The sequence below is a fragment of the Neofelis nebulosa genome, chromosome 2 (genome assembly GCF_028018385.1).
Source record: "Neofelis nebulosa isolate mNeoNeb1 chromosome 2, mNeoNeb1.pri, whole genome shotgun sequence".
Taxonomy (NCBI): Eukaryota; Metazoa; Chordata; class Mammalia; order Carnivora; family Felidae; genus Neofelis; species Neofelis nebulosa.
This window is the reverse complement of record NC_080783.1, coordinates 58,891,878-58,917,938: the sequence shown is the minus strand read 5'-3', so window position 1 is coordinate 58,917,938 and position 26,061 is coordinate 58,891,878. Positions and strand designations below refer to the sequence as shown.

General features: G+C 47.4%; 1 protein-coding gene and 1 pseudogene across 1 annotated transcript; one reads left to right on the top strand and one right to left on the bottom strand.

Moving 5' to 3' along the window:
• The first annotated feature begins 209 nt into the window (after nt 1-209).
• Nucleotides 210-7,027, top strand: LOC131490431 (NF-kappa-B inhibitor beta-like; annotated as a pseudogene).
• A 1,465-nt stretch (nt 7,028-8,492) lies between these two features.
• On the bottom strand, nt 8,493-25,788 carry CHRNA1 (cholinergic receptor nicotinic alpha 1 subunit). Its single transcript, XM_058713516.1, has 9 exons — nt 25,657-25,788; nt 20,054-20,199; nt 19,907-19,951; nt 18,733-18,842; nt 16,455-16,650; nt 15,722-15,959; nt 12,234-12,457; nt 10,845-11,084; nt 8,493-10,550 (listed from the first exon to the last, which is right to left on the bottom strand). Exons 1-9 carry the CDS (start codon nt 25,697-25,699, stop codon nt 10,419-10,421), a joined length of 1,374 nt encoding a protein of 457 aa, XP_058569499.1. The 5' UTR covers nt 25,700-25,788; the 3' UTR covers nt 8,493-10,418.
• Between the last annotated feature and the right edge of the window lie 273 nt (nt 25,789-26,061).

The following is a 26,061-nucleotide window of genomic DNA, read 5'->3' as shown; positions in this document are numbered from 1 at the left end:
CTTCCAGACTTTTGTGTCGCCGACACAGCGACACAAAGGTCCAAGGTCAGCAGGGGACAATTCATTTGTGTTTAGAAAAAAAATCACAGCCATGGGTGATTGATAAAGGAGGAAGAAACGGGGTCTTCATACTTAAAGGTTGTGTCTGTTGCTTGTTTTTGGTTGGTTGGTTGGTTAAATCTTAATGCTCCAGCGAAGAGGTAGCAGGAATGGTGAGGAACTTGGACTCAGGCACCTTGGGTTCAAGTGGCAGCTCGGTGGCCATGGGCAAGATTCCTGCCCTTGAGCGTCTCCGCTTCTTCATGAGTAACGTGGCATGATGCCGCTGCTGTAAATTTACCATGTTGGACTTATTGTGTATAAAGGATTCCAAACAGTGACTGGCACATAGTAATGTCATAAACACTATTAGTAATTATAAAGTAGAATAATTATATTTACTGACAAATAGTCAAGATATACTTTGATTTATTAAAAGCCAAGGAGATGGGTTGATGAGAATGTTCTGCAATTGTATATCTGGAATTGATGGTCGCAGAGCCTCATGAATATACTAAAAACCACTGAATTGTACACTTTCAAATAGTGAATTTTATGGTATGTGAATTATATCTCAGTAAAAAAATGTAATAAAGACAAATTCAATAAATATTTGTACTCAACCGTCTCCTGGGTTTGGTGGAGGAAATACCGCATTTCAAGACATAGCCTCTGCCCCGCAGGGTGTTACTTCAGGGGCACCTCCAGAGCATTGGCCACTTTTCCTAGCACCCTGGAGAAGACGTTGCTATTCACAGATTTTACTCTGAGACTCAGAAGCGTTAAGTAACTTGCCCAAGGTCCCACAGGAAGTATGGGTAGCAGGAACCCAACTACCTTCTTCAGGTAGGGGCAGTCTTATTGAGGACAGATGATTTACATCCATAAAGTAATTAGGGAAGCAGACATCACGGGAGATCATCAGGCCCCTTATATGTGATGAGGAAAATAAAGGAGAGGATAGGTCTTGACCAGCCGGAAGACGGGGGTGGTGGGGTGGGGGGTGTAGGTTCCTGGAAGCAAAGGCCTTTGAAGAAAGGGCCTTTACAGGTGGATTTGGTGTTAGTGATGCAGATCAGTTGCAGTGTGGGTAGATGTCCTTAGAGATGTGTAGGAAGGGCTCATAGATCTGTTTTTCTTGGAACTAATGTATATGCTCATGCCGAAAAGTCTTATGGTGTGCATGTTCACAAACATGCATATATATAGAAATTCATAGGCATTGTTATACCAGGGTTATACCAGGGCAGGATGTTAGAGAGTGAGGGCAATCTAAAGACAATTTAGGTTGCTAAACCTCTCACTCCCTTATCTCCTAATTGATTAATCAAATTTTTTGAGCACGTACCCAATGCCTGAGAATATAAACATAAATAAAATACCTTTTGGTATTTTGTTTGGGAGGATTCCAAGGTAGGAGTTGATAGCAGACAGGTATGCAAGAAAATACTATAAAGTGGTAAGTGGTTATCTAGCAAAAAGCTAGGAAAGGGAATGGAACCATAGGCTTAAAAGCCCTTTATCAAACGGATGTTCAAGAAATAAAGGTCGTGTGGGGCGCCTGAGTGGCTCAGTCGGTTAAGCATCTGACTCTTCATCTGGGCTTGGGTCATGATCTTACAGTTCATGAGTTCAAGCCCCAAGTCGGGCTCCTCGCTGACAGCATGGAGCCTGCTTGGGATTCTGTCTCTCTCCCTCTCTCTCTGCTCCTCCCCACTCACGGTCTCTCTCAAACTAAAATAAATAAGATATATACATATATATACACACACACACACATATATATACACACATATATACATATATATGTGTATATATATGTGTGTGTGTGTGTATATATATGTATATATCTATATCTATATATATATATACATATATATATATATATATATATATATATATATATTAAGGTTGTTCAAGAGGTTTATTTTCCCGACTAAAAAATACACTCTGTTACAAAGTACTGTAGGAGGGTCTTTGCTGGCTGATAAAGCGAGAAGAAAGATTTGGGGAAGAGGTGCTCAAAGATTTGGGGAAGAGGTAGGCTCCCTGGGTGCTGAGTGGCCACTTGCCTCAAAGTGGTTTAAATTTGAAGTGGGGCAATTCCCCTGTTCTACCCTGTCCTTCCTTCCTGAAGGCAAATGTGCTGGGGGTTGGTTCAAGGAGGGAGCTAGGAGCCTTAAGGATGTTGGTGGAGAGAGGTGTTAACATTCCTCCAAGAGGCAACTCATTTCTCTGTCAGTGCCCTGTTTTCACCCAGTCCTCACCCAGGGACCATTTTCAAGGTTAAGAAAGGGGCAGTTTGTGATTAAAAAAAACCAAACATTTTTTATTGTGGTGAAATCTGCACAAAATGTATCACTTTAACCACCATACAGTATACAATTCAGCAGCCCTAAGTATGTCTGCAAGGCTGTGCAATCATCCCTCCTCTCCGTTTCCCAAACTTTCCATTATGCCAAACTGAAACTTTGTACCATTAGATAATAACTCACCCTTCTCCCCCTGCCCCTGTTCTAACCACTGGTCTACTTTCTGTCACTATAGATTTGCCTATTCTAAGCATCTCATATAAATGGAATCCTACAATATTTGTTTGTTTGCATCTTGCTTATTTCACTTAGCACCATGTTATCAAGGCTCATGTACGTTGAAGCATGTGTCAGAATTTCATTCCTTTTCAAGGCTGAGTAGTATTCCATTGTATGTATATACATTTTGCTTATCCGTTCATCATTGATGGACATTTGAGTTGTTTCCACCTTTTGACTATTGGGAATAGTGAACATTGGTGTACAGGTCCCAGCTTGAAATTCCTTCGGGTTTATACCTACAAGTGGAATTGCTGGGTAATATGGTAATTCGATTTAGCTTTTTGGGGAACCACCAAACTGCTTTCCACAGCAGCTGCACCATTTTACATTATCAATAGCAATGTAGCAATGTGCAAGGGTTCCAATTTTTTTTAATGTTTTATTTTTATTTTTGAGAGAGCGAGAGCGCATATGTGAGTAGGGGAGGGGCAGAGAGAGAGGGAGACAGAAGATCTGAAGCAGGATCCAGGCTCTCTGCTGACAGCAGGCAGCCTGATATGGGGCTTGAACTCCCAAAGCGAGATCATGTCCTGAGCTGAAGTCAGATGCTAACCGCTAACCGACTAAGCCACTCAGGGGCCCCAAGGGTTCCAATTTCTTCATGTCCTTGTCAACAGCCACCACAGAAGAGTGTGAACTCCTGAACTTGAGATGAAAAAAGTCAATACCGTTTCTGTTTTGTTTCTGGTTTTTTACTCCACTCCCTTCCCAGCTTTGCTTTTTAACAAAACTTATCTTGGAGCAATTTTGGATTTCCAGAAAAGTTGCAAAGATAGATGTCTGAGTCTGTTCAAGCTGCTGTAACAAAATACCACAGACTGGGTGGCTTATAAACTACAGAAATTTGTTCCTCACAATTCTGGAGGCTGGGAGTCCAAGATCAGGGTGCTGGCGTCCCTGGGTACCAGGGAGGACCCTCATTAGAGTTGCGGACTGCAGGCTTCCTGCTGCGTTACCGTGGTAGAAGGGGTGGGCTGGCTCCCTGGGGCCTCTTTCACAAGGTCATTAGTGTCATTCAGAAGTGCTCCACGCTGGTGACTGAGCACCTCCCAAAGGCCCCACCTCCTCATACCATCACATTGGGGATTAGGTTTCCAACATGAGTTTGGGCGAGACACGAACATTCAGACCATAGCAATAGAACTGAAAGCTCCCAAATGCCCTTCACCCAGCACCCCTCAATGTTCATGTAGCCACGGTACGTGAAGACTGGTACAACGCTCTTAACTAAATACTAGACTTTATTCAGATTTCACCTCCTTTCCACTAAGGTCCTTTTCCTGTTCCAGAACTCAAGTCCAGAACGTGCTACACTGCAGTGAGCCGCTCTGCTTTGTATTTGCTGAGACACTTTCCTCTCTGAGTCTCAGTTTTCTCACGTGTCCAGCGGGGACAACTTTAGTGTGACCTCTACCTCACAGGGTGCAGTGAGGATTGGAGGGGGTAGGGGAGGCGAGGGTGTTTGTGGGCCGTGCAGCTTCCTGCCAATGTAAAGCGTCGTTACTGAAGCCTGCAGTGTCCTCTCCTCTCCACTGGCCACCCTGCGGCCTGCACTAGATCTGGGACTCTTGCTGACTCACTGCCATGGGCTGTGGGGAGGAGGCTTTCCCACTAGGCCTGCCCTGGCCGGGGCACTCCTGGTGCTCCAGGCCCTGTAGGCTGATTGGGGGGCGGTGGACATTGCCTGGCTGACCAAGGGCTTTGATGGGGTTCCTCCCACGAGTGCTTCCCGTGTGTTCCGGAAGCTCCCCTGGGTGCCGGTAGCTTCAAGCTTTTGGGGGGGGAGGAGGCTGGAAGTTATAGATGCTGCTCTCTCCCAGGCATTTGAAATGACCAGTGCAGTTTCAGCAGGCCACAGAGGCAGGACAAACCATGGGTTGGCTCAGCTGCTTTCGATTCTCTCCTGGTTGGAGTAGGGGAGGGGTGGCGGGTTGAGGTGCAGGGGTGAAGCATCGAGTCTCTTTTGGGAGGTGGCGGGAGTCTAGCTCGCCTTGTCCTCTCCACTCGTAGCTTCCTCTGGGGTTTCCTGGAAGGATTTCCCATCTGCCCACAGCCTCTCTCTGACGCACTGCTTCCTGGTTTGTGCTTATAGCTGACTAGTGGCCCCCAAAGCTGTGTCTAAGTCCTAATCCCTAATACCTGTGAATGTGACGTTATTTGGAAATAGGGTCTTTGCAGTTGTAACTACGTTAAGGACCTTATAATAAGATTATTCTGGGTTTAGGGTAGGCCCTAAATCCAATGACAGGTGTTCTTATAAAGTTTTTATTTATTTATTTTGAGAGATGAAGAGAACGCGAGCAGGGAAGGGGCAGAGAGAGAGCGAGAGAGAGGGAGAGAATCCCAGACGGGATCTGTGCTGTCAGCACAAAGCTTGAACTCATGAACCGTGAGATCATGACCTGAGCCAAAACCAAGAGTTGGACACTTAACCGACTGAGCCACCCAGGTGCCCCTCCAGGTATTCTTATAAAGGACAGAAAAGGAGAGGACGCTGAGAAGAAGGCATGTGAAGACGGAAGCACAGGGTGGAGTTATGCTGCCACAAGCCAAGGGTCACCAAGGGCTGCCAGCAGCCAGCAGAAGCTACAAGTGAGGCACGGAACCAATCGCCCTCAGAACCTCCAGAAGGAATCAGCCTGTTAACACCCTAATTTTGGACTTCTGGCCTTGTCTGAGCTCAGGCTGCCATAACTAGATACCACAGAACGGGTGGCTTAACCAACAGAAATTTATCTTCTCACAGTCCTGGAGGCTGGAAATCTGGATTCTGGCATGGCCGGGTTTGGGTGAGGGCCCTCTTCCTGACTTGCCGACGGCCATCTTCTCACCGTGTCCTCACAAGGCAGCGAGCAGAGAGACAGCGAGTGTTTCTCCTTAGAAAGTACTCATCTTGGGGCACCAGGGCAGCTCAGTCTGCTGAGTGCCCGACTCTTGATTTTTGGCTCAGCTCTGTGATCCCAGGGTCGTGAGATCGAGCTCCCTGTCAAGCTCTGTGCTGACCGTGGAGCCTGCTTAGGATTCTCTCTCCCCCTGTCTCTCTGCCCCCTCCCCTGCTCATTTGCTCTCTCTCTCTCTCTCTCTCTCTCTGAAATAAAAAGTAAATAATAAATAAAGTTAAAAAAATCAATATTATTCTTTTAAAAAATAAAAAGGCACTAATCCTGTCGTGGGGATCCCACTCTCATGACTTCACCTAAACCTAAACTCCCAAAAGCCCCACCTTCAAATACCATCCCGTTGGGGTTCAGGGCTTGTGTATAAATTTTAGGGGGACACGCTTCAGTTCACGACAGGCCTCCAGAACTGGGAGAGAATAAGTTTCTGTTGTTTGAAGTCATCCAGCTTGCGGCACGTGTTTGTGCAGCCTTGGGGCACTGAGGCAAGGCTCTTCCCTGCTCCTCTAGGCCACCCCCTCGCTGAAACGCCAATCCAAAAGAAGACTTAGGGGCCACGGTCGGGGGAGTACGGCCGGGGCACCGGCTCGGGAAGGCTGTGGATGCACATGAGTGGTGTGACAGTGGCCTGGGCTGTCGGGGTCCGGACTCTGTGACTCTGGGAGCACCAGTGCGGGGCGGAAGCAGGCCGGGGCTGTGGTGGGCACCGCTCACCCTTGGCTGTGCCCCTGAAGATGGGGACCGGCACCGCGCTCGGAGGTGATTCATCACCACGAGCCTTTCCCGGATTTCCTGCTGGGCTTTACAGCTGGCACCGAGTCCCTGCACCTGCAGGATGAGCTGGGCCAAGCAGCCTGGCACTTGGCAGACAGCCTGGGGAGGCGTCCACGGTGCAGAGGTTGTGTGTGGCATGCACTGGGTTGCATGGCAGAGCGTGCGCCGCACGGTGCCGGTCCAGCCCCCACTGGGTGCCCCGAGGAGCCCCTGACCCCTACCTCCCACGGACCGCAAAAACACCCCCAACACCGACCCAAGAACCAGCCCGGAGAAGTTAGAGGAAACTGAGGAGGACCGGAAGCTGCAGTTGTGGGTTGAAAATTACCAGGACCCCCGCCCACTCCACGTGGCCACCATCCTGGAAGAGGCAGACTTGGTCTGGCTGTTCCAGGAGGCCCCAGCCGACCTCAGCAGACCAGAGCCTGGGTGCAGCCTGCCCTTGGCAGTGGAGGTCCACGCGGCTGACTTGCTGGAGAGTCTCCTGAGGGCAGGCTCAGACCCCGCTGTCGCCATGTCCGTGGCTGTATGCCACGGGGCGGCACCACTGTCTGGCGCCACCCCATCCTCTCCGGCCTCCTCTGCACACGCGGAGCCCCTGAGCCCGAGGAGGAGGGCAGCAAGCCTGGCTCCTGCAGCAGTGGCAACAGCGACAGTGACAGTGGGGATGAGGGTGTGAGTCAGGAGGAAAGACAGGGTGGCCCAGCTGGGGGGTCAGGGTAGACCAGCAGGCAGGAAAGGGGAGAAGAGCTCCGGGGCAGAGCGTTGAGAATGACCTTGGGCTGCCACAGTTGCAGCACTCGGGCTGCAGTCAGGACAGACCTAGGCAGGGGTAGTGGGAAGAAATTAAGGCAATGGCAGAGCTGGGACCCAGGCAGAAGTGTAGAAAAGAGCATGGTTGTGGTGACTGGTAAACACAAACAGTGGGAGGGGGCAGTGTGGGGTGACCTTGGGGGTCAAGAATTGGAGAACCCGGGCTGTAGGAAGATAACCTCGGGCAGCAGTGATCAGACCATGGATGTTGGTGGGGAAAGACCTTAGCTAGCAGCGAAGAGGTTTGCGTGGAAAACCCAGGAAGCAGAGACACTCCCTTGGGCAAAGGACAGCGTTGAGTGATGGGGCTTGAGGAATTTGGGTAGACTTGGGGGGGGAGGGAGAAACCGCAGGTGGCTGTGGCTGCCCAAGAACTGTCATGGGGCTAGAGCTCAAGCAGCAGCTGTGGTGAGAAACGACCTTGAACATGGTGGTTTGAGAACCAGGAGCAGGGAACTCAGGCTTGAAGGCAAGACTGGCGGAAAAAGTTGGGCAGCCGGCAAGGGTGGCATCATGGTCCCCAGTGGCTGGAGCCGGCACAGCTACCTCCCGGCAGACTCAAAAACTCCCCTGGATGACCCCGTCTGATTGGTTTAAACGTTAACATAATTTCTAATTTTTCAAAACTTGCGGTTCTACACAAAACAAAACTCCCAGTTGTGACAACTAGGGGCAGAAAAAGAGACCGCTTAGAGATCTGAATTCTGAAGCGTTTCTGTTTGCACTGTCAGTCATAAATGCACCCCCATCCACATTTACCTGCCTGTGTTGTGGTTCCAGGATGCTCCTGACATCCCAAGAAGTCCTCCTGCTGTGCAGACACGCCCATCTCATGGATGGGGCTACATGGGGCAGGCGGGTCGAGCCCTCAGCAAACACCTGTAGGTGGGGAGACAGATCCCAGCACCCCCTGCCTTCCCTCCCACTAGTCAGTGGTCTTCTGGAGAGCGGGCCGGAACTAAGGGAAGAGATTCCAAAGGCGGAAACCTTCGACTTGGTGACAGATTGATGGAACAGATATTTAAGGGCCGATGGAGCTACACGCAGTAACACTGTGGTGTCCAGTCAAACTAGTTCTGCTGGGCGAGGAGGGAATGTGTCACACACAGGGCCTTGCTTTGCGGGGCTGGGGTCGTTATTTGAGGTAATGGCAATAGCACAAGAGCAGAGTGAGGAGGTCTGGCTTGTCGCTAAATTGCCCTGTGACCAGAGGGAGGTCATTTCCCTAAGCCTTAGTTTCCTTATCCTTAAAATGAGAATGGAAATGACTTTTAAGTTCCTTCCCTGAGTCAATAATCAGTCCTGGGAGATTAGGCAAGCAGCAGATTCTTTTTTGTCCTTCTAATTGTGGTAAAATGTATATATAACACGAAACTTACATTTTTACCATTGTTTTCATTCTTTATTTTTAATTGTGGTAAAATATGCACAGAATGTACCGTCGTAGCCATTTTTAAGCGTAGTGGCATTAAGTACATTCACAGTGTTGTGCAACCATCACCACTGTCCATTTCTAGAACTTTCCCATCATCCCGATCCGAAATTCTACCCACTGAGCAATAACTCACCCCTCCCTCCAAACCTCGGCAATCTCTATCCTACTTTCTGTCTCTATGAATTTGCCTATTCTAAGTACTTCGTTTAACTGGGATCACAAGATTTGTCCTTTTGCGTCTGGCTTATTTCATCAAACATGTTTTCGGGGTTGACACATACTGTAACACACATCAGAACTGCTTTCCTCTTTAAGGCTCAGTAATATCATATGTACACACTGCTGTTCCACTGATGGACACTTTGGGTTGTTGCCATCTTTTGGCTGTTGTGATTATTGCTGCTGTGAACACTGGCGTGTAAGCTCTCTGTTTAAGTCCCTGCTTTCAGTTCTTTTGGGGTATATACCTGGCAGCAGAATTACTAGATCCTATGGCAATCCCGTGTTTAGCTTTTTGAGGAACCACCAGACTGTTTTCCCTTGGGTTTTCTCTAAAGTGAGGGCACTCTGCCGTGCCACGGGTCTGTGCTGACGAATTACTTCGGGAAGTAGGTTGAAACCACCTGGGTTCAGAGAGGCTGCCCAGCAGTGCAGTTTACCACTCTCCCCAGTACTCATATGGGTCAGGCGTGTTCCAATGCTCCGAAGGCCACAACGAGCCCAGGCTGCACGCTTTCTCCTTCTGAGGTGAACTAACTACATTGTGGCTGGAAAGTGGCTCCGAAGGGAAATAAGTTTCTGTCCTGTTCACTTGCCTGGAATTTCAGAAACAGTGAGGATATGTGCATACATTTCTGATTTCATTGCTAGAACTAAGCCCCCCACACCTGACTGGACGAGGACTGGGGAAGAGGGCAGAAGACCTAATTGGGAAGGCAGGAAGGGCATTGGCACTAAGACTGAAGCTCTCAAAACCCTGATGGGAGTTGCAGGATGGCCTAGATCACGTGGGGCGTGTCCAGGGGAGCAAGGGAGCAGTAGATCCCACCCAGCCCCGAGCTGCTGAACTCAGACTGGGTCTTGGTTCACATCTCAGTTCTCATGCTTGCTAGTGTGGGCAGTGAACTTGAGCTTCTCGAGTCCAGCTTTCTCATTTGTAAAATAGGGACGTCATAAAGTTATGAAGATAAAACAAAACCACATATGGGGCACCATTTGCACAGTGCCGGCCCTCACACTCAGTACAGCTTAGGAAACCAGCTGGCTGTGTTCCTCAAGGCCCGACTACTCAGGCGCTGTGTCAGAGTGGGAAGCCCTTCCCTCACCTCCCAGTTCTAGAAATCTGCTTTAAAGCATGGGTTTTTTTATGCGCTTTGCATTTTGGTGGCCATTTCCAGAACTTACATGTTGCCTTTCTACGGCTTCCTTTCTCTCCAAATCAAACGCTTCATCTTTTGGGGACTGGCAGGTGGGTTTTACTTGTAGGTACAAAACTGACTTTAAACAAGGGATACATTCTTTGCTTAAAAAATAAAAAAATAAAAACAAACCAACAGAAAACCTCAGTTATTCTGGGCAAAACTCTTCCAGACGCCTTTGGACGTGAATATGTCTCGTTAGTGACCCCATTTCATTTACTAAAAATGGTTTCACTCTCCAGGCAGCCAGAGCAGGATTAAAGGGAGAAATGATGTGAAAATACTTGAGGCCATAACCTTATGTAAATACGAATCATTATCATTAATCATAAATACAGAAAATGAGATGTTTGATAAGTGAGCTGTATCAAAATAGACAAGTCTTCCTGTCTTCCCTGCCTTTCCCTGCTCTGCCTGGTGCTGGGAGCAGAGGTGGCCTCAGCTCTGCTCATCCTTGCTGATTTAATTCAATGAGCCGACCTGCAAACACAGCCAGGGTTCCAATGATACAGACAAGCATGAAGACTCCAAGGAGAATGTGGTCCATCACCATTGCAACATACTTCCATTCCTCAGCCGCCTGGGAGAGAGAAAAGTGTTAGAATTTCCTTACGATGGTTTTTGGACTCACCATGTTCATGCTGTGCATCAATTATGACCCACTCAAAGCCCGTAACATCCCTTGGCTGGCATTGTGGTCTTTATTACTCGAATAGATTATTCACAATGTGTTGGCTCACTAAGGTGGCTTAGAGGTGGTCACCAATGCTGCCTCTTGAATGCCAGCCTACTCCTCAGGACAAACCCATCCATCCGTGTTCACGTATTGGATCATTGAAACCCGGAGGTGTGGGTTTCAAGTCACGAAGCTTACGTTATTGGACTCCTGGTCTGACTTCATGGTCTCTGCGATGTATTTGACTCCTTCAATGGCACTTTTTACCTCCGGGTGTTTGATCAGGGGAGAGTGGAAGCCCATGGGTGGAGGCCCCGGCTTCCCAGAAATGTCAGAAATATCAATGTCTTCTGTAAAAATCTTTTTGTCTTGTTTTTCTCTGGATGGTCTTTTCATTGTGGAGAAGAACATGATATTTGGGATAGTGTCGATAAAAACCTAACATGAAAAAGAAATCCATGCATGAATTAACGCCAGTAATGCAAGTATCAAACTCTGACTTTGAATTAGCCGTGTGACCTTAGGCAAATCAGTCAGCTTCGCTGGACCTTAGGGTCTTTGTCCTTAAAACACAAGGACGATACTAGATTTTCTCAAAATTTCCTTCAGACTTACCCCGTGGCCTGTCAAATTACTATGGTTAATAGAGCTGATTTTGTCATGTGAACAGTTTACCACGGGAGGGAGCCCGTGCGCAGCTGTTGGGCTCGAGAAACCAATGAAGTTTAAGCTTCCAGCCTTCAAGGAACCGGCTTCCTTCAAAGCCTTGTGTTAGTTGGATAATATGATTAAAGGAAAAGCCCTTCTGGCTAAAAAAATATATGAGGGTCCAGCCTCCAAAACAGCCACAGTGTTTTTTTCTCCCCATTTCTTATTCCTGAAGAAATGCAACATGGGCGTTGCCAGGAGTCACGTAAGTCTTTATAGATACAGGGACTGATTGTCCTCCCAAAAGAATACATTGCAAGCAGTAGTTTCTCTGTTAATTCATGACAAATCTTTTGCATTCTGCAGAAAACACCCTGACGTCGGTGTCTCTGTGAAGTTTTACCTAAAAACTGACATATTTGAAATGCCAACACTTTTTAAATTTCAATAATGCAAATATCTGAGACCAAGTTCCTCACGAAAACTCACTTTTTGACAATTTCTCGTCAAGCATCCTCTCTATCTCTAGCCCTTATTCTATTCTCAGCAGATGATTTTACCAGCAAAAAATAAGCAGTCTGTTCACAGATTGGGAGACATACAGAGACCTCAGGAATTTCACAGGTTCTGAATAAAAAGTGATATATTCACCTTCTCTAATCAAAGAGACTCTTTAAACGTGAATTTGGAGTGGGCTTTGTTAATTCTGTTTTTCTTCTGTGTCTGGGAAGGCTATAGGAATTACTTATCCCTAGCAAGAGGCTAAAAGAAAGTTTCTTCCGGAAATCCTCTAAAAATCCCCGGAAAGGACAGTTCCTAAGGGCCCACGTGCATCAGCCAGAATTCCACCAGCCAAGTGGAGGGAGAGACGTTCGTGAGGGCAGTGCTGCCCCACGCGGGGCGGAGGCGGGGGGGGTGGCAGGGCCCTTGCTCGCTCACCTTGCGTACCCAGTCGGGCATGACATGGGTGCTGGGGGAGCGGTGGTGTGTGTTGATGACAATGACCGTGATGATGATGGACGCGATGACAAACACCATGGTGAACAGCATGTATTTCCCAATCAAGGGCACGGCACTGGAGGTGGAAGGGATTAGCTCCACGATGACCAGGAGGAACACGGTCAAGGACAGCAGGACAGAGATGCTCAGAGTCATCTTCTCTCCTGCACGGAATGAAAAAGAAATACAACCCGTTCACTGGTTATGGGCTGAATTGTTCTCTTCGGTTTTCTGCATGGAAGTCCTAAGCCTCATGGCCTCAGTGACAGTATTTGTCGATGAGGCCTGTAAAGAGGCAATTAAGTCAACATGAGTTCATCAGGGAGGGCGCTCCTCCAATGACTGGTGTCCTGAGAAGAAAGGGAGATTGGGGAGTGCCTGGGTGGCTCCGCCGGTGAAGCGTCTGACTCCTGCTCAGGTCACGATCTCGTGATGCGTGAGTTCGAGCCCCGCATCTGGCTCTGCGCTGACGGTGTGGAGCCTGCTTGGGATCCCCTCTCTCTCCCTCTCTTTCTCTCTCTGCCCCTCCCCCACTTGTGCTATCACTCTCAAAATAAACTTTAAAAAAAAAAAAAAAGAAGGAGATTAGGGCACGGACACACACAGAGGGGAAAGACCAGGGGAAGCCACAGGGAGGAGACGGCCATCCACAAGCCAAGGAGAGAAGCCTAGAGGGAACCAGACCTGCCGACACCGTGACCTCCAGGACTGTGTGGACAAAATTCCTGTTGTTTCAGCCACCCGGTCTGTGGCACTTTATTAGGGCAGCTGTAGCAGACTAATACGCCACAAAACCCAGGGGGTGAGAACCATGTGACCCGCATACAGCTGGGGACATTTGGGGGGCAGGATTTCGTCCTCTGGCACCTTAGCACCTTAGCTCTACTGACCATGGCAAGTGACAGACACAAGCAGCCGAGGGCTGCTTTGTCTCCTGTCCCAGCATTCCACTGCTTGGTGGAACTCAGGGAGCCAGGTACACCAAGCTGAGTGACAAGCTAGACTCCAGGTGGCAGTTTTTCTGTCTGCAACAGACTATCATCAACCTCACAAAGCTGAACCACGGTCTGACCTGCTTGTGACCCAGCAGGTGGATGGGCAACCCAGGAGCGCATGCGTACTTTTCTCGGTATGGGAGGGGGCTGCAAGACCAAAACCGAGAAAAGGACAAAACCAGTGAACTTTGCACATTCATTTAGAGGACAGTTTGGTTTTCTTCTTGTTTTGTCTTTCATATCAAGGGACCAGGGGTTCCCCTGCCCCGACCTCTTCTCACCAGATCCTATCATTTCAGGGTGGATAATTCCCCGTTCGAGTCTTGGTATGGCAAGCCAGGAGAGTGGGGGACTGAATGGCCCTGGAATATTTTTGTGGGGACTGACGGCCTCGGAGGCAGCTCGAGAGCCTTTGGAAGGGATTTCCCTTGGGCTGGTCTTGTGCTGTTTGTCTCGGGAGACCCTTGTGTTGTCCCGTTCTCCAGTATGGAGCTTTTTCCCGTACTGGATGCTTCCAGATGCTAGGAGTGTATACAGGATATGGAGTGGATGCAAACAAGAAATGATCAATTCCACCTAGTGAGAAGAAGTCTACCAAGTGGGTAGGAAAGTCTTTAAAAGTGAAAAAGGGGGCGCCTGGGTGGCGCAGTCGGTTAAGCGTCCGACTTCAGCCAGGTCACGATCTCGCGGTTGGTGAGTTCGAGCCCCGCGTCAGGCTCTGGGCTGATGGCTCGGAGCCTGGAGCCTGTTTCCGATTCTGTGTCTCCCTCTCTCTCTGCCCCTCCCCCGTTCATGCTCTGTCTCTCTCTGTCCCAAAAAAAAAAAAAAAAAAAAAAAAAAACGTTGAAAAAAAAAATAAAAGTGAAAAAGAAGGGGCACCTGGGTGGCTCCGTGGGTTGAACATTTGACTCTTGGTTTCGGCTCCGGTCATAATCTCACAGTTTGTGAGCTGATAGCACTGAGCTTTCTGGGAATCCTCTCTTTCCCTCTCTCTGCCCCTCCCCTCCTCATGCTCACTCTTTCTCTCTCTTAAAATAAATAAACTAAAATAAAGATAGGTAGTTTTTTGTGAAAAAGAAGATGTAAATATGAAACATTGATCAAGTTACATCAGATTCCTTGAGTAATAATAATAGCTAACATTTATCAAGCATTTTCACTGTTCTGCATGCTTTTCAAGCATAAGCCATCGCACATTTATAGAGATTCTGACTAGTTTCCATATTGCCCTAACTAGTAGTCTCTTCACTTTAAGAAGCTTAATTTGTTAGAAAGTCAAAAACAAATTGTGTTTGTGATCATTTGTTTAAAAATAAGTACAGTCATAAGAACAATGGGCATTCTGTGGGGCAAGTTCTGCCTTATTCTCTACTGTATCCGTGCCACATAACAATTGTTCAACAAATACGTGTCAAATGAGTGAATTCATAATCTTTTTTTCCCCTTGTTATAAAGTTAGACTTAGACTTTGTGTGTGTTTATCATTTTGATATAATTGTTCCCTGTCATAAGTTTGAGGACTGTCTGTATCCTTTCTTTGTCCCCACTTGTCTGCCCTAAATTGTTTATGAGCAGGTGACTTCTCACAGGGACTTGTGTGCCCTCTTCCCCTTTTCTGGGGATTGTTGGTGTTTGTTGAAATTATGTCACAGATGTGATCACTCAGTAGGAAGTAAGGAAGTTGCCCAGGCTGATAAGTGAGAAAGAATTGCCACTTGGGAAGTATGGTCTTGTGTGTAAAGATAGTGCCACCTGGAAAACAGACATGCAAAAGCGATTTTCAAATGGCAAGCAGTGAGCAAAAGAGGCAAGACCTGGGAGCGCCTGGGTGGCTCGGTTGGTTGAGCGTCCAACTTCGGCTTAGGTCACAATCTCACGGTTCGTGAGTTCAAGCCCCGCGTTGGGCTCTGTGCTGACAGCTTGGAGCCTGGAGCCTGCTTCCGATTCTGTCTCCCTCTCTCTCTGCCCCTGCCCGCTCGTACTCTGTCTCTCTCTCAAAAATAAAAATAAACATAAATTTTTTTTTTTTTTTTAAAGAGGCAAGACCTGGCTTGGTCAGGATATAGCAAGTGGCTTCATAGGGGAAGTGGCATGAGGGGTGACGCAAGCCTTACCCAGCATGTCTCTGGGCACACAGTAGGTATTCAGCAAGTAAGCATTGATGGTTATTCGCTTTAACTACACTGAGCTGTGTCTGTGCACCTCCAGGGTCACGGTCAACTCTCTGCCTGCTCCGTAGTCTGCTCTAGCTGTGAGCTCCCCCCACCAGTGACTCACCACTTAACATGGCCGCTCAGTAAATGCATCCTCCCAGCGATGATGATGTGGGCCTGTCTGCTCATCCTTGTTTGTTAGCCCATAATTATTTCTGGTTTTCCCCAAAATAGCGGCACAAGATCTGCCTGCATCAGCAGCCATGGCACCTGCACCCACCTGAGTCTGTGGGCAGGTAGAACACCAGGCCGGTTAGGAAGGAGAAGAGCAGGCAGGGAATGATGACGTTGACGATGAAGTAGAGGGGCAGGCGCTGCATGACGAAGTGGTAGGTGATGTCCAGGTAGGGGGTGGAGGGGCAGCAGGCGTAGAACACCCAGTGCTTCCAGCCTCGGGACTCCTTGATCACCCATTCTCCGCTCTCCATGAAGTTGCTGAGGTCTGGTTGGTCGCTTTCCTGAGAAGATGAAATGAAACATTGAAAACCCAGCCACATCACCCTGAGGAGGGGTGGGTTTCAAAATCAGCTGTAATAAAGCAACAGGAGGCGGTGCTGTCGTGTACCCCGGACAGGACCCACGAGGGCCACTTCCGGTTTGGGGCCGTAGAGTCCTTTCCTGTAAAATAAGGGGGCTGGGACTATTGGGATCCTCCATGTTGACTACACATTCAAGTCACCTGGGAACTTCAAAACATATTGGTGCCTTAGTCCCACCCCAGACCGATTAAGCCAAAATTCCTAGGACGGAGCCTGGGCATAGGAATTTACATAAGCTTCCAGGTGGTACTCATGGGCACACATCAAGAACCGTCCCCATATCGAGAACCACTGAAGTGGACGATCCCAAAGTTCAAATGGGCGCTGAGAGCCTGTGACTCTGGAGGCGCAGAGTTGGACACCTGAATTACGTGTTTCCTGAGACCAGCCACATCACACGAGGGCAGCACCTACCGGGTTGATGGCCACCACAGAGCCATCGTAGGTCCAGGTACCCAGCTTCATGCTGCAGTTCTGTTCATCAAAGGGAAAGTGGGTGACGATGATCTCACAGTAGCTTTTGAAGATGGCTGGAGGCGTCCACGTGATGTGGCCAGTGTAGTCCAGGAGCACTTTGGTGAACTTGACAATGGCAAAGTCACCATCTGCACTGCAGTTGGGATCAAAGAGGAACATGACTCCAAGTGACGGATGAGCCTTCAGTTCTGCTCAGGGATGTTAGCAGGAGACAGCTGTTAATTATTCAGGTGCTAATTATAGACGCTTTCACTGGGACAGTGTCACTTTTTATCCATAGCAGTGTTTCCCAGGTTTGTCTGATAATAGAAACGCTGGGGTGCTTGTTTAAAATACAGGTTTCCGAGCACCATCTGAAGCACTAAATCAGAATATCTGGGGAAGAACCTAGGAATCTAATTTTAAGGAAATAACAGGTAACACTGTATACCAGATTTTTTTTTCCTTCCCAGTCCTCAGTAGTATTTGTAATGTTAATTTCCATCTATTCCTCCCCCAATATACCTTGAAAGTTAACTGGAGGAAAAAAACAGGAATTTAAAATAAAAACAGGTCCAGTGGCTCGTTACTGTGGTAATCAGGTTAAGAAAGGCTCTGTTACCTCTTTCAGAACTATTTAGAACTCGATAGGGTGGGGCTACAAACCCAGATCACCTGGCGGCAGGTGAGGAAGGCGGTAAGGGCAGGGGAGAGCCCTCTCTCCTCTAAAGAAGGTGACCCTCCGCTTTGCTGTGGCTTCCTTGTGTGAGTGAAGGCCCCAAACTGCCAGATATTTGGATTTTTCCTCGGAAGCGGGAAGTCTAGATTTTTTAATACAAAGTTTCCATATTTTTGAATGTTGGATTTTTCTAGAGGGACTAAAACTCCAGAGTTTAATGTGATATTTTTAAATTTCCAAAAGTTGGCACTAATTTCTCACTACAAAAATCCAACATGGTAGATATTAAAAAATAACAAGCCACTTCTGCAGGCCTCATTCAGTGGGCAGTCCACTTGACCCCAAATGGCCTGTGTCCTGGGGGCCTTGGCCAAAGGCATTTAGAATAGATGTTGAACAAGTGGGGGGGGGGCGGTCTGCCTTGGTGGGCTTTCAGGGACATATGGCATATATTGGAGTCTCACTTCATTAACCAAGAGATTTTCTTCCCACTGATTTTTCCTTGGGATGGAGGTAGAGCTCTATCCAGAAAACTATGCAGTTTTGGACCTTCCCAAAAGAGACCCAAAGAGCAGAGGGCCACAGGGTCATCTGGGTCCATCTCTATAGATAGAGAGAAGTAAAACAGGGTTCTCCCCCCTCCAGGATGTTCCCGAGCGAGTTTGTCAAAAGGAGGAGTGGATTTTAATGGCTCTTCTCTTAGATTCTTGCTGAACGAGAAAACTGACTAACACAAGACACTCTGCTCCATCAGCATATTTGTCCGAAAAGGTTACACAAATGATAGGATAATTTGGCTCAAGCTTGAATCTCAGGTGCCACTGGGAAATATATAGTAGAAAATCAAAGGAGGAGGGCCAGCCTTAAATGAGGGTGTCATTTCCATTCACAAGCCCCTGCCGCCCTCCCTGGTCAATCTGCGAGAAGGCACAGCCTGCTCACACAGACACATGCTGTAGAATGTCAGGCCGCACATCCTCTCGGCCGATGGCGAATGCTCCTGCCTGGGAAGGATGCTCTTTGAAACGAACATTCCCTGACAAATGAAGGGCGTATGATAATGAACCTGTCATTAAACCAGAGTGTCTTGAATCACATTATAATTTCACAACATGCAGTCTGTCACGGAGCCCGGTGGATGGGCTACGCAGGCATCCCAGGCCATCAGCAGCACGCGACGTCCTGGGAAGCCGTGACGTGATGGATAACAACCCTGGGAGGTTCAGACCTATTGGTAGGAAGGACATTTAATTCCAAGGAACTCAATTATATGAATTTGGGTTCCTTGGATGGTTGCCTCCACCCTTCAAGAGCTCTCAGGGATTAAATGTCCCCCACCCCACAGCCCTGATTCAATTTGGCTCTGATAATTGTTTCTATTCATAACATGAGACACCATATGGCACCCCTAGCATGTCAACTTGGCTCTTGGTTTTTAAGGGTTATTTAATGTGAACGGTGGTGAGAAGCGTACTGAGAGTAGCAGCCCTTCCTATAGGGCTTGGGCTCCACCTGCCCCAGGAATGTCGCCCTCCCCAGCCCGTCTGTTTTGCTTACTTGTTATAGAGAACGAGGTCTGGGCGCCAGATCTTTTCCGAAGGAATGTGAATTTTTTTCACGCCACCATAGTCCTCTGGATTCCATTTTAGGTTGTAGTCTACCCATTGCTAAAACATGGAGACGACATTTTGCTAATAAAAAGAGCTAAACACATTTTTCAAAAACCTAAGAGTTCTGATGGGTATGATAGTTCAGATGTGGACGGGAGTTGTGCTCCAGTAAAAGAGGTTTGATTCAGAATTCAGCTTGCACGCTAGCAAACGATAACACCAAACGCCTCTATGGTACTGACTACATGTAGACACTATTACAAGCATTTTACCCATATTCATCTCGTGGTCTTCACAATAGTCCTATGAGGGAAGAGCAATTATTGACCCCATTTTACAGATGAGAAAACAAAGGTCCTTCAGGGTAGCCCGTCTCCCATGCCATCCTGCCCACCCCAGGAAAGGAGCATGACCTTCTGGTAAAAATTTCCCCCAAGCAGTCAACATCATTTTATAAAAGTGGTATATTTCTTTCCTACCTTATAAAAGTAATAAATGCCCAACGTAGCAAATTCAGATGACACAGTGTTATGACCTGAACTGCATCTCCCCCGGAATTCGCGTGTTGAAACCCCCGTTTCCAGTACCTCATAATATAACTTCATTTGGAGATAGGGTCTAATTAGGTTAGAATTAGGTGCTTAAGAGAGGCTCTAATGGAACACAACTGGTGTCCTTAAAGAAGGGGACATGGGAAGGCAAACATTTTCAAGAAGAATGCCATGTGAACATGACGTTGGCCAACTACACGCAAAAAGAGACAGGCCTGGAGCAGTTCGTCCCTCACAGCCCTCAGACGGAACCAGTTCTGCCGATACCTTGACTTTGGACATTTGGCCTCAAGAGCTGCAAGAGAATAAATGTCTCTTGTTTGAGCCACCTAGTTTGTGGTTTTGTTTATGACAGGTGGCCTAGCAAACTAATATACAAGCACAAAACACGAAGTAAAAAACAAACACACACCTACCAACAAATACGACCCATAATCTCACTACACCAAAATATTTATACTTCCACGATGTTGGTATATAAACCGTGTTACCCAGATTGATTCCCTTTGGGCTCAGGTTAAATTCCGGGGTGAATACCGGCAGCATCAATGCAGTTATCTAGCTGAATACCTGTTTCAGTCGCACATTGGTTGTCACAATCTGATTTACTTCATCCTGAAAAAAGAGAAGACCCCATCTTTAGGGGTAAGGACGGGAGGAGGGGGGAGGGTGCCGCAGGGTGAGAGGGGTGGGGAGCCCAGAGTGCGGCTGTCTCACCACGTTGATGAGCTGTATCAGCTGCAGACCCACGGTGACCTCCACAACCTGGCGGTGGTCTTCCACGGGCCGAACCACACTGTTGTAATCTTCAAACAACTTTGCCACCAGGCGGGTCTCATGTTCGGAGCCTAGGACGAGGCCAGCTGAGACAGCAAATGACACACACACTGTCAGATTCTGCTCCCCGCCCTCTACAAACACTCGCATAAGTAACTGAGGCGTGACCAGCTAATGGAAGGCACACAGGCCCCCTTGTTGAAGGGCTCCCAGTGCAGCTTCTATTGCCCTAAGTTCTTTTCCAATCGCAGCTGCCGGTGCGGTCCCTTGCCTGGCGGGGTGTGCCAGATTATCCTGACACTTGTGCTCTGAACAGATGACATTCCTTCATACAGCCTCTGGCTGAATCAGGCTTGTCGTTGCGCACACACAAGAAGACAAGTCCACACAAAAGCCCGTCTTCGTATTTCAGAGTCTACTCATGGGGCGATGAAATCTCAGGTTGGCTGGCGTCAGATCTCATGATGCGCTGAACAGCCGAAGATTGATGCCGGTTCATACCCGCTGGGATGGCCGCCATTCACAGAACTGAAGACGGAGAGTGTTGGTGAGATTGGGGCACGGTGCAGCCACCGTGGGGGAGCGTTTGGCGGTTCTTCACACGAGGTGCGTGCAGAGTGACCCTGTGACCTAGTGATGCCACTCCTAGGTGTATCCCTCAGAGAACTGGCCACACAAAAACTCGTGCACCAGTGTTCACGGCAGCGTTATTCATGATAGCCAAAAGATGGAAACAACCTGAATGCCCATCAGCAGATAAGCGGATGAACAAATTGCGCCATATACATGCGGTGGAATATTATTCACCCATAAAAATGAATGAAGAGTTGACTCACGGTACAACATGGTTAGGCCCTGAAAACGTGCTAAGTGAAAGAAATTGGACACAAGGGGGCACATAGTGTATGATTCCATCGATATGAAATATCCAGAAGAGGTAAATCCACAGAGCTAGCAGATCAGTGGTTAGCAGGGGCTGAGGAGACAGGGGAAGCGAGAGTAACTGCCGATGGGTACAGGGTTTCCTTTTGGGGTGACGAAAACGTTCTGGAACTAGATAGCGGTGATGGTTGCACAACACCGTGAATGTACTAAATGTCACTAAATCACGCACTCCAAATGGTAGTTTTATGTGATGTGTATTTTCCTGTGGCAAATTCTACGTAGTGTTTTTTTCTTGTAATTAAAAAAAGTACTGCTGGTGGGTCCGTGTCCCTGTTAACTTCACATTAAGTAAACACCACGTGCTTTTCTGACCTGGGTTTAGAGCTCCTCCTGTCTGGAGCACGAGTGACTTCTTAGGAATCTTTACTGCATTTTCCCTCAGGTGGATGAAAAATAGTATCTACTACTCTTGGACCCCACAGCTTTTCTATATCCAATGTTATTCAGTTCTCACCAGCCTGCGATGAGGCAGGCAGATGGTCATTCTCACGTGAGATCTGAGAGGCTGGGGCGGGGCTTGGGAGGAGCCCTGTCATTCTGCGCTGTGCTCCTGCACTGACTCGTGAGGTCACGAGTGTGCTGTGGGCTGTCTTAGAAAGTGCACGAATGCACCCACCGTTCTAACCGCGAGAAAAAGCGTTCCAAATTCCAGCAAGTGCCTTATGAAGGATCTTTGTAACTCCAGCCTTACGTGGATTGGGGATTGCCTGTTCAGGGTCAGGAGAGGAAGCAGACACATGATCCATTTGCCCTAATTCATGTAAGCAGATCTCCCCTTTCCGCAGGTTATTCCTGAAGCCACCATACCTTTTCCCTGGGCCGTGACAACTTCAAAAATCGCATGAGTGAGATGCTTTCCCTTGTCCCCAGTAATGTTAACCTCTTGACTCTAAGACAGGTTATTATTTTTCTTTATTGTTTTTCTCCTTGAATCCTAGGTTTGAAAGAGTTTGTCAACCAAATAACTGTTAAGTTAACCAATTACCTTTCTATTTTTATTAATAAAAATAACTAGCGTATCCAATTTGTTATGTGGCAGACATGCTTTATACGTATTGACTCTTTCTTTTCTCATAACTGGGTGGGGTAGGCATGGTTCTTGTCTTCACTTTACAGAGGAGGAAATTGAACCATAGGGAGGTTGAGTGAGTTGTCCAGATTTCATAAACGGTGGAGCCAGGACTCAAGCCCAGCGACCATGCTCTCCACCACTATTTCTCACCCAGAACTTTGGACCAGCTTGAAATAACCAATGTCACACAATGAGTCGAAACACGTTCCTCCCCACAAAAATGTGTATTTTGTTAGGAGAGCTTCATTGAAGGCCCTGTATTTGTATTACCTTATTGAATCCTTATAATAATCCTATGAGATAAGTCTTTACCCCTAGTTTACAAGTGAGAAAATGGACATTCGGACAGTCGAAGCATGTGTTCATGGTTCCCAGCTAGTTGGAAATGGGATTATAAATGCAGGCAATCTGACCCCAGGGTCTGTGCTCTTTGTCACCTCCCTTAGGGTGAATGTATCTTTTCCATTTGGATTTTTAACAAGCTTTCCGCGTAGCTTGTTAAATGTCTTCATTATGACCTTCCTGGATTCTATGTATGGAACCCCTGACCTAGCCTACCTCATTTCTAGTTTCCCCAATTTTCTGAATCCCAAAGCGTCCATGCAGCACTTAAACACAACGCCTCACCCAAACCACTTGCATTCAAGGACGCTTCAAGGGAGCGTGTTGTCCAAAGACCCAGTTTTTGCTGTCACCCCATTGAGCACCTGGGACACAGCAATGCCCTGTCTTCCACACCTGTCTCTCCTGGGCCCCTCCTGGCTCATGGGCAGGGCACTGTCATGGGTCACTGAGTGCCTTGGCTACAGAGTGTGAAGCTATTGCTTTGGCACTGGCTGGGCTGCTTATCTTTAAGTGACTGTTTATTCCCCTTTGACAGGAAGACCATACTAGAAAGCAACAGATAGAGCAGATGGTCTACATTATGTAGCAGGAAAACTATGCAGGCCAACTCTATGGTCCACTGGGGAGAAGGCAAGGACTGAGAGACAGGCCCGGTCAGCATTCCAGTGACATTCGCTTCCTCTTCTCTCAGTCTCACTAATAACAAGGAACCTTGTTCTTTCCGCAATGCATTTCTAAGGAATTTCTAAGGAGGTCTCCATTTCTTAGATTGGGTTCATTGTTTGTTTCTTTTTTTCCTGCCCAAAGCAGGGTGGAGTAATAGAAAACATACAGAACTTGAAGTCAGAATTCTGTGATTCTGTTCCCAGCTCCAATGTGGTCCGTGTAATTAATTGGACCAGCTCTTCATGGAATCAATGAATCACAGTAGATACTTTCTTAAAAAGACAGGGTATAAATTAATAAACACACACACAGAAATAATGTCAGTCTTTCTTTTCAGCAAAATCATAGGGGTAATCTGTATTCAGATGGTAGTAACATTAATTCATTCATTATTTGTTGAGCACTTACTATATGCAAAGCATTGTTTTCAGAGCTTTGAGATATTCAGAGATGAATTATACGAATCTTGTCTTTCTACCCTCATGAAGATTGACATTTGTCATTTACCCAAAGAGCTAGGAACAAGTTGCAAAGTAATACGGCGTAGGAAAAGTGGCAGTGAAGTACTTGGGATTCTGGAGACGGAAGAGAGGAAAAGGTTGTGATGAAAGGTGCTATGTAAGTAGAACAGAGATCATTATGTCCCTGATGTGAATGAGAATTTTGGCCACAAAGAACTGATTCTAACTAGGGGAACCCAGCCACAATTTCCAAGTGTTCTTTTTGTACTCTACCGGGTCGATTTGCATTTTTTAAAAAAAATTTTTATGCTTATTTATTTTTGAGAGAGAGAGAGAGAGAGAGAGAGACAGAGCATGAGCAGAGGAGGGGCAGAGAGAGAGAGGGAGACAGAATCTGAAACAGGCTCAAGGCTGTCCGCACAGAGCCGGATGCAGGATTCAAACCCGGGAACTGTGAGATCATGATGACCTCAGCTGAAGTCAGACAACCGACTAAGCCACCCAGGCGCCCCTCAATTTGCAGTTTTTATGGAGGAACAGTACGATGGACTGGGCAAAAGGAGTTCTGAAATGTTACTAGTCACTTTAGGTAATTCTTGTCTCAACGTGGTGCCGTATCTCCTGCTACCTTTGACGCTTGCAGGCTGTGTTTTCTAATGAGGCCCACAATTAACAGTCTCCGACTGATCTCATTCCAACCTTTATAAATTAGGTGACCTCAGGCAGGTCAGTTCATGTCTTTCAGCCTCAGTTTCCCTACAATAACAAATTTAAGTTGTGGGCCTTGCCTCATCTAGCTCTGAATTTCTCTGAAGTCCTATGTGAACTGATACCAGGAAATTCTAGGTTTGATCTAAATATATATCACATGCTGTTTTAGATGGGTAAACACGCATTTTCAGGGGTCTTTGGTATCCTAAGAGATCACCTGAGGATTTTCACATGTAAGCATATCACTTAAGAATTTTCATTGAGTGTAGCGTTTGCAGGCACATACATGCATACACACACACACACACACACACACACACGCATGTGGCACACCCACTGCACCACCGTCACCAACGCTATCACCACCAGGCCAGTTTGGGTTGGATCAAGTCCAAGTCCCGCAGACTGGAATTTATCAGAGCTCAGGCAATTTCCCTGAATTCTGCTGTTGAAAAACATGAATAATAAAGCTTTTCACCATTGTTGCCCAGAAGGCCTGCGTTTGTCGGAGCAATATTGGAAAAGAGAAATCACAGAATGTCAGCCGTCTCGTTTCTCCACTGGGATGATATCACCAGTAAACTTTTATGTGAAGCAATCAGCAAGCATCTCCTACTTCCCCCTACCGGAAGTTTGGGATCAAGGCTAAGGTTTCAGCTGCTGTGTTGTGACACATTCCAGAGGTGAATGCAGGTCAAGGGCTGTGCAAGGTTTTATAGTTTCATTTCAAAAGTACCAAACTTACATATGGTAAAAAAGTAGGCAGAAACGCATTCATAGGGCCTTTTGGTTTTTAACTTTGGAAGTTAAAAAAAAAAAAAGAAAGAAAGAAAGACCAAATATGTAATCTCTCACGGAAAGAGTTTAGTTACAATTATTAATAGGATTCTCTTTCCAGCACATGGAGCTGTCAATCAATCTCTTCATTATCAGAATTCTCCCAGAGCAGTAAAAGGACTTGTTAACCAAATTGTCTGTAATTATAAGATGCCACCCTAAGTGCTTACAGTTGTTCAGATATGAAAGCTGCTCCGGGAGGGTGGTAAGGCTGCTGAATCTGATCATAAGGGCAAGTCCGATGCCAGGCACTGATGGAGGCAGAGACCTGCACATCTACTTTGCAGGCTTTGAGCCCGCAGCTCCTATTTTAATTGGATAACACAAATTAGAAATCTTTATCCACAAACCGAATCAAGCCAACAGGAGTGAGAAACTGACAGAGTATACTGCCTCAGGCTGACAAAGCCCTACGACCCTGTATTCCCCTCAGACAAGCAACGTACTGGTCTGGGGGCTTCCAATGCTTCAGCGTCACAGGAGAGCCCCTCGACCCTGGCACTTACCTGAGCAGAGCCCAAGGAGCAGGAGGAGCGGCCAGGGCTCCATGGGCTGTGGGTGCTGGTGTGGATGGGTGCTGCTCGTGGGGACTGTCAGGCTGGAAGCTTGGCCGTTAGAGGGCTTGGAAAGTGAGTCGGCTCAGTGGAGCTATTGTTTCATACCACCTGTTTGTGGTAAGTGACAGCTGGGCTGCCCAGAGCCCTGGGAGCCCAGGGAGTTGCTAAGGGCCTAACAGTATTACAGGGTGCCTCACTTTACATAATTGCTATACCCTTGACAAGTTGACTGTGAACCGCACTGTATATTTAAATGCACCATGAGTCAGGTTCAGTTAAAATAATTTATAGTAGGGAATGAATTCTTTTGAATGGTGAGCAATCCCCTCCTTTTTGTGTAAACCAGACCGCCAT